This window comes from Euphorbia lathyris, chromosome 6, assembly GCF_963576675.1.
Source record: "Euphorbia lathyris chromosome 6, ddEupLath1.1, whole genome shotgun sequence".
Lineage (NCBI taxonomy): Eukaryota > Viridiplantae > Streptophyta > Magnoliopsida > Malpighiales > Euphorbiaceae > Euphorbia > Euphorbia lathyris.
The window spans coordinates 86,109,384-86,118,358 of NC_088915.1; the positions used below are offsets into that span (position 1 = coordinate 86,109,384).

The window sequence follows — 8,975 nt, forward strand, 5'->3', positions numbered from 1 at the left end:
ATCCAAAATTCTCAAAACGACTTCTAAAATGGAGACAATGGCAATATATATAAATATGTACTTGAGCTACTACCACTTGGAAAAGCTTATGAAGAACTTATGATGATGCTATTAGCTCTTCAAAATCTTTACCAGGGTGTTCGTCGGCGTAGATGATAATTTTCTTCAACTGTTGTAAAAAATAAACAAATTATTGTTAAAGTGCTATTTAATAAAATTAAAAATTAAGCATTAAAAAATAAATACTGAATTTTAAATATTAAATATTATAAATATTGAAAATGTTAAATGATGCAATATTTAGATAAATACTAAAAATAAGTACCGAATATTAGTTGATAAAGTTCAACTTAAAATTTTAATTTAAAAATTTTTACTTAACAAAATAAGTGATTTATAACTTAATTGAACATTTTAAATGATTGAAGAATTGAAATTATTAAACACACTTATAAATGATTTTAGTGGTTATCAAACGAGGCCTTAATATTTAAGATTTTGAGTTAAACTTATTTAAAATATAAGTGGGATAAATTGTGGAGTTTGATTATCCTAGTACTTATGGGTACAGGATGGAAACAATTGTTTTTAAAATGTGAGATTATATGCAATTATAATTAACCGATAGATGATTTTAACATATCAAACCGAACAAATTACTTTTTCCCTTACTATATCTATTCATGAATTATTAGACTTGCGAGTATATAACATTACAAAATCAAACCTAACAAATTACTTTTTGCCTTACTATATCTATTTATTAGACCTGCGAGAGTAACTATCCCATGTAATTATATACTTTTTATGTATTTTTAGAGATTTTTTGTTCCATAAAACATAACGTTTTAATCAAATTAATTGATTTTTTACCAAATACATCCTTATTTAAATTGTTTTTATTTATTTTAGAAATAGCTAAAAATTAATTAGTAGATGCAATTAATATAAGGTAACAAAATCTTCTAATTAAATTTCTTAATTATCTATAAGAGAGGGACTAGTACCTAGTCGTGCCGAGTCAAAAATTGAAAGGTAAACGAACTATAATGTAATTCTTAAACAATAATTCTATCTAAATATTACACACACAAAAATGCCTACTGTTAATTATGAATTCCATTGCTGTTAATTATGTAATCTACTTTTAATGAGCTAAAATATTCTGTAATCTAAATAATTATACAAAAGAACTAATAAAAATCTACCAAGAGATTTGACCAAAAATTTCCTATTAGAACCTTCTGGAATCTTCTCTTAATGACCTAAAAATCTACCAAGAGATTTGACCAAAAAACATATACACACGTATCATTGCTAAAGCTAGATGACTATAAATCCAAAATGGTTCAAGTGTCAAAATAACATCTCGGTTAGTTCAATTTAGTCCAAATCAAATTTTAGAAATCAACCAAACCCTCAAATTGGCAAATTTTGCAAAATTTAGAGTAATTTCTCAAAATTTGCGAACTTAAGGATTAAATTGATGCATAAAATTAGATTTGGATGAAAATTATCATGACTACAAATTTTAAGTGCCATTTCGACTTGTAATTCCTTCCAAAATTGCTGCATGTCAATAAAATGGAGAGCAATGGCAGTATATATACATACATATGCAGATATATATACACACACATGCACATGTTTCATTTTTACTACCACTTGGAGAAGCTTCTGAAGAAGTTATGGATGATGCAATTAGCTCTTCTAAATCTTTAACAGCTTGTTGAACGGCATAGATGATCATTTTTTTTATCTGCACAAATGAGGGGGAAAAAACTCAGGAATTATGTGATCAAATCACTGATGATTACAGTAAAAAGGTTTTTTTTTACCTCAAGTTTGTCTTCTCTAGCCTTGTGGTTCTTCGGAAGTTTCCGATACTCCTTGCTTAACCGGAGGCACTCGTGGATATTTTCCGGAGAGACAAAATCCGCAGCAATTTTTGTGCAGGACTGATTGAGGCCAAAAAGAAGAAAGAAAGCTTTAGATCAAAACAGTGTATGAGGTGTCAACCTCAATAATCGTGTATGAGGTGTCAAAATGGTGGCGTTGTATCAATAATCGTGTTATGATCTTTACATTGCTGTTATTGGGTCAGAAATTGATAGCCTAATAAAGCGTGTCTATGTCAAAACGTACCTTGAGATTTCTAACTTGATGCGGACAACCTGCAGGGATGAATACTGCCTCTCCGAGGTTTTGCTCAAATGTCCAAGGTTCAACTCCTATGAGTGTGACAATAGTAAAAGAACGAAACAGAGAAATAAAAATAAAAACCCGGGTTTCTTTAATGTGCTAACCAAATTCCTCCTTGAGCTTCTTCTTATGCTCCAGAGTTAAATAGAAACTCTGATCATGTATAGGATGGAAAACCTGCATGAAACCAGGTCAACTATAAGTAAATTACAAATGTGACGAGTGGGCAATTCGGGTTATCGTATCAAAATCGTTTTATTTTACATATTGTGTTGTGTTACATACTGTTATATATAATATAAACACAAGAAAAATGATAACCATGTCTAACAAGCAGTGTAAGTCGGGTTGTCTCCTAAATTCATGTAGAAAAGTGCCACCCCTTAGCTAAGCAAAAGGTGGAATCAGTTACCTGTTTCACTGGTGAAGAGAAGGTGTGTCTAAATTCCATGTAGTGCTTCCTAAGAAATTCTTCTAGCTTGGGGACATCTTCCCTCCTAAAAATGTCCCACAATGCGCCACCCGTGTTCTCTGAGTCATTTTCAGTTGGCTCATTCCTGAGACTAACTCTGCTTTGTTCAGAGCCATTCACCTTATCTCTCACCAGACCCTCTTTTACATCTTCTTCCCTATGTATTTGTTTCAGCTGTTCAATGGCGACATGCTGTTCTTCACTTAAGGTAACCTCTGAAGTGTGCGTCAAAATGTTCACCTACGTTAATAGAAAACGTATCTTAAGAAAAATGTAAAATCGCATTAGACTGTAATGATAAATAAGATAGCAACACATCTCACACAAGTATAGTATAAGATTCAACCAACACCAGCTCTTTTTGGTGATGTTTATTCGTCACGATACAAAACAGGCCTAATTTATCAGCAACCCAAATCACATAATTTAAACGCACCGCATCTGACATATCACAGTGAAGTTTGGTCACTGAGTCCCCTCTTCCAAGTTCTTCTGGAGTGCCATATGCAATGTAAGTTTTTGGACCCAAGTCTGGTTTGAGCATACCATGTGGAAATTTCACAGCAAGGTTGAGGATACCAGCCTTGGGATCACTATATTCTTGGAAAGGCAAGGCACTGATAAACTCGTCGCAGTGGCGCGGCAAAATATCTTCAAATTTATCAGATGGGGGCCAATCCTTCAGCTTCAGCATCTGAGGCCAGAAGTTTTGATATCTTCTTCCTTCCATATACCCCTTGAAAAATTGAGAGGCCTTGATTTCCACCTGAATATTTCAACAAAATCAACAAAAAGTTGAAAAAACGATATCCAGAATACATGTGACTTTGATAAAAATGCATGGAACATTATGAAGCTAACCTCACAAGAAGCCAGGCAATCGATGGCCTTGACTTTAGACATCTTGGAGCTTGCCTCCAAGTCCATATTTTCACATAATGCGCGCCACATGACCATTGGCTCCCAACTCAAATTAGGTGTTACCTTAAGGACATCACGAACTATAACAGGTTCACCTTTAGCCCAATGTCTTTGGAAGTTAAACAGCTCTTGATCTTCTTGAATATTATACAAAGCTGGACAATACAAGTCATTATCATCAGAGCCTTCTCTACAAGCTGCTTTTTTCACCGGCTCCCTTCTAGTATCATAATGCTTTGACATCAAACTGGTGGATTTGCTATTATAAAGCCCCAGCAAGTCTAAAGCCTTCATTTTCAATTCTAGGATACGTCCCATTGGAAGTATACGCTTTAGCTCCAATATACAACCACCACAGCCACCCAATTCTTTTGGAGCACAAAAAATGCTCCCATCATGATTGGCATTCCATGTGAACTTCGATGGCTCAGTTAGATCCTCAGCATGACTTTCCAAGGTTCCTTCACGAATTTCTTGACAACAACTGAGACAAAGTTCATAAGCACAATTTGAACATCTGCGGTGGTAGTCAACAATGGAAGTTGCACAATGGTTGCTGCAGCAGAGCCCAGAAAATGTCAAAACATCAGTCTATAAAATCATCTTTTTTTTTCCTATGCAACTGACTTGGAAAGAGATTCTTACCAATAGACACGCTCATCATTACTACAGAACTCTCTGCTACCTCCTGCAAAGGACCTGGAAAGAGCATTTTGTAAAGTATCAGCGTAAGTTAAATCAAAACACAAACTTATAATAAAGCTAAAGGAAAATAGTAAAAGAAACTCACCTATTTTAGCCTCAATTTGAGCCTCTTGATTTTGTTGTTCACGGATTTGGTCCAGATAGGGCACAAGATATTTAATCAAATAGTGCAGGCGCTGAGCTTTTTCACTGTTGTCGATATCTCTTCTAGAGGTCTGACAACAAGAAATATTATTATTATTCAGAAGATTCCAATAGCTTTCAATACTGCAAAACAACTTTTTCACAAACTGCCAATCTTAGGATGCACAAAGGGATGACAAAACAAATCAACTTTCAATGTCAAAAAGCAGCCATATGATTATTTTTATTAGATTTTTTTACAGCAAGGTCTGCAAGCTGAAATTATTCCCCCACAATTCAGTATAATATCAAGCTAGATAGATCCAAGACCTCTGTTATCCCCCAAGCCTAATGAATCACCTGCTATGATGCACGGAAACTGAAACGGAAGCGAGGAAACGGAATTTCTAAAAAACATAGGAAACGGAAACATGGGGAAACGTGTAAATATTAAAAGTATAGGGGTGTATTTATAAATATTAAAAATATATGTATAATTTAAAAAATACCAAATCCAAGGAATATAAACAATTATTATATCAGTGCAATCCAATATATAAAAATTGATAATTCAACAAATACAAAAACTAATTACTTTTATGCTGCCAATAATAACATCCACATCATGCATGTGCCTTGGGTCTTTCAAATAAAAACTCAAGTCTAAAATATCTAAATACAACATAAGTTTACATAATCAGATTTAAAAAAGAAAATCAATCTCATACTCAACATTGAAGAAGAAAAACGAAGATAGATCAGAAAAACGTAGAGAGTTCGATACATGTGGATAAGGAAATTCAGGATTATCAATTCACAAATCATTTTCAGCAGCAACTGCTTCAATGCATATATGTTCCCTGCGTTTTTCTGAAGTCTGAAGATATCCAGGTTTCAATCTCACCCAAAAGAAGATTCATTAATTCATATGAGAAAAAAGTGGTAAGGTGTTTAAATAGAAGTAAATTTGAGACTTTTGGATTGAATAAGACAGTTTCAATTTTTCAGTTTTCCTAATCATATGGTATGGCAATAAGAATTTTGAGTTTTCAGTTCAGAGAAACTGTATGACAGTAATTCGGAAAAGCGGCCCGGAAACGTTTTGTTTCAGTTTCCGGGGGTTTCCGTTTCCCAGAGATGTGGGAGACGCGGAAACGCATCTCCCAAACGTTTCTGTGCATCACAGATCACCTGAATATGCAAATAATATGCAACATAAAATTAAAACCACTGTGTAAGTTTCATTCTCATATTGAAGTTGTCGAATGTGCTATATATTTCTTATAATGGCTTATCATTATTCATTATAATTGATCCTTAGAATGAGCTTGACCCTCAGCACACTATAAGCATGTAAGATTTGGCCCAAGGATGCATTGCCATTGCTGAGTTCTTTGCAAGTTACTTTATAATTGTAACTTCATGATCCCATTTTTTAGGAGAAATATTATTGATATATAACATTTAATATTATTTTGCTTTGTTAGAAATTGAAAATGATACTAGATTGGTAAGATTATTAAGCTAAAAATTCCTCTTTTAGGAGCTTTCAATTGTTGACTCGTTTATTTTAGTATCCTACAATTAAGCAATATGATAATATCCTATCAAGTAATTAAAACTGGATATAGCTAAGGCCCAAAGATATATTGGAAGCTAATTTGGAGTAAAATTTACTCTATATTTCCTTTTTAACACTTGAAGGAAATTTGGATCATGCTAATTGAAAAACTCTCGAGAATGTATTCTGAATGTGTTTTTGCTGATTTATTCATGTCCTTTGAAGGAATATATTTGTTTCAGACGTCCTGCCTATCAATTAGGTGGATCTTTTGAAAACATGGCAGTTTCCATCCCAATTTTCATTTGGGAGAATGAGTTTTCTGCTCTTAATGTCACCTCTGTTATCTATGATGAAGTAAAAAATTCTAATGCGGCTTTAAGATAACATACCTTTATCAATCCAGTGGAGTGCAAACACACATTGCAGTTGCAATTGCTACGACAACATGGACATTGTTCTGCAATTTCTTCTTCAGTCATTTCCGGGTACCTGCAATAGAACAACAACAAAGTAAGCATTCATGCCAGTTTCTCATAATAGCTGATTATACTCAACTGTCCAGAAAATTTTACCATTCTTTGATACAATGAATGCAGTACATTTTGGATTTGCACATCGTACAAGGGACGACAAGTTTTCTTTCAGGTTTCATGCACTGATGACACCTTGGTCTTGCTTTTCCTTTAGCCTGCTTAAAAGAAGGGTTGAAAATTCTTAAAGCTGAAAAAGACACTTCACTCAGTAAATATGCAAAAAAATGAAAAATACCTTAAGATCTCTTCTTGTAGATGTACGAGATTTACTGATGCTACTTCTATTGCTATTTGCAGGAGTCAATTTATGGTACTCATTATCTACCATTCGAGCTCTTTTGCGCTCTCTCATTTTTATAATGGACAGAGCTTCTAACTCTTCAGCTTCAGAATCGCTCTCATCTTTTCTTTTTCTTTTACAATCATCAGAAGAGCTCTCTGAACTCATAGTTTTCGGAATAGCATGATTTAATTTGCTGCCCCGCTTCCGTGGGACTGCACGGCCTCCTAAGCAATCAAAATCGTGATTTATCGTCGGTCTTTTTGTGCTCATTCGGCTTGACCGTTCATCTCCATCAGATTTTCGCACACGTTTGTTGGAGGGAAAATGAGAAGCTCTAACCATTCTCTGCAATTTCCGATCAGAGTCACCACGACTAGACTGATCACCTTTACCTAGTGCGAAATCAGAATCGAGAGTTACCTTCACTCTCTTTTTTCCACCATCATAATCTTCAAACTGATCACCTTTAACAACGCCTGCAGCCATTCTCACTGCAAGTGCCAATATCCAAAATTCACATTCAGGAAAATAAACGTATAACATAACGCAATGAGTGAAACAACTGAATTGACTGAGGTCAACTCAACGAATACATATAATATTACACATAACTCAATTGTAAAAGGATCGATTTAACAATTAATAAAAACGCAATTCAAATAATCATATAAACTGAAAAAGAAAACGCACAACATTGATTCTTCATCCTTCACCATATCAATCGTAAATCACACATATAAATTCAGGAATTCAGAACCAGAAACAAACATATAACGTAACGCAATGAGTGAAACAACTGGATTGACTGAGGTCAACTCAACCAGTACATATAATTGTAAAAAGAACGATCAACAATTAATAAAACCGCAATTCAATATGAAGAAAAGAGAAAAAGAAAAGAAACCTTTACACATAACCGAAATCGATGGTAATGCAGAAATGAAATCGAAGCGGAGACTGAAATCACGACGAAATCTGATCGGAGGTGAGAAAGACAGAGAATAAGAAGGGAAAACGAGGCAGTGGTGGAGATATTAGACGGAGTGGGAATGTGATTAAAATTAAAATGAGAAATTGAATGTTTTATGTTCTTCCTTTTGAAATTCTACTGTGGTCACTCTCATTACAATATATGGTAACTGACACTGAGACCAAAACCATCCGTTTACCATAATTGCATAATTACTATAATTTGACCTGTTTCCATCTCTTTAAAAGTAAAAAAAAAAACGATGTGTTCACATTTTCTTTTTATTGTTGTGTTTATTGTAGACCTGGCCATGCCCGGTCCGCTCAGGCTCGTCCCTTTTGATCGGATTTGGATAATAAAAATTAAACTTAAACCCATCCCGGTCCAGATCTGTTAAAATCCGTCTATTTTTTGGACGGGCTTGGGATTATTAAAAATAGCACGGGCCGGTCTACTCCGGTCCGTCTATTAATACAAATTAATAAATTTATATATTAAATATTTATTTTTAAATATAATATTTATTTTTTATAAATAAAAATTATATATATATATATATATTTAATTGGGTTTATATGGGTTGTGTTTGGGATTTGATTTTTAAGCCTGAGTCCGAGCCCACCTAAATTAATAGCGGGCTAGGCTGGATTTGGACGGAACATTTTTATCTAAAAACTAGATAGGCCAAGTCTAGTTTATCGGTCCTGGCTCCGCCACTAAATGAATGGGAGGTCTCCTAAATAGAAGGTCTTAGGCGGGGCGTAAGCTAGCTTCCTTACAGTTGCCTATGCGTGGTGGTCGATTCTTGTTCCTGCCTGATGCATTGTATGCTCTAGATATTCATCGAAATTTAATCTTTGTGTTGATTTTACTTAAGCTTTCATTTCATTTAAATTTCAGTGATTGTGGTCTGAAGTTGTACTTGAAAAATACTTATTACAGTTCTGTCTATTTTTAAAATGGTTTTATTATAATGGATTTGGAATATGTTCTAATAAATCCGTGTTTTTCCTAATTTACGACTTATGATAAAAACATTGCAAATGATGTAAATGTTTGGCATGCTAAACTTTGTCGTATTGGTCAGCAACAAATGAAAATTCTTGCTAAAATAAGATTTATTAAGAAACCTATAAAGGGCATATTTATCTACTTGTGAACATTGACTAGCTAGAAAAATAACCCGAAAACCATTTGGAAAA

The 8,975-nt window shown here is 34.0% G+C and overlaps 1 protein-coding gene across 1 annotated transcript; it reads right to left on the reverse strand.

The window, feature by feature from the left end:
• Window positions 1-1,092: 1,092 nt before the first annotated feature.
• On the reverse strand, window positions 1,093-7,571 carry LOC136233795 (lysine-specific demethylase JMJ26-like). The gene is made up of 12 exons (XM_066023482.1): window positions 7,494-7,571; window positions 6,756-7,294; window positions 6,560-6,675; window positions 6,377-6,476; window positions 4,241-4,515; window positions 3,536-4,151; window positions 3,111-3,440; window positions 2,615-2,914; window positions 2,307-2,379; window positions 2,146-2,231; window positions 1,839-1,958; window positions 1,093-1,759 (listed from the first exon to the last, which is right to left on the reverse strand). The coding sequence occupies exons 1-12, from the start codon at window positions 7,507-7,509 to the stop codon at window positions 1,577-1,579; spliced, it is 2,754 nt and encodes a 917-aa protein (XP_065879554.1). The 5' UTR covers window positions 7,510-7,571; the 3' UTR covers window positions 1,093-1,576.
• Window positions 7,572-8,975: the final 1,404 nt, after the last annotated feature.

Excerpts from the sequence above, each read along its gene's own strand:
- LOC136233795 (XM_066023482.1), bottom strand. Across the intron at positions 6,676-6,755 it reads CTACAAGAAGAGATCTTAAG|GCTAAAGGAAAAGCAAGACC; the intron begins GTATTTTTCATT and ends TCTTTTAAGCAG. Across the intron at positions 6,477-6,559 it reads ATTCATTGTATCAAAGAATG|GTACCCGGAAATGACTGAAG; the intron begins GTAAAATTTTCT and ends GTTCTATTGCAG.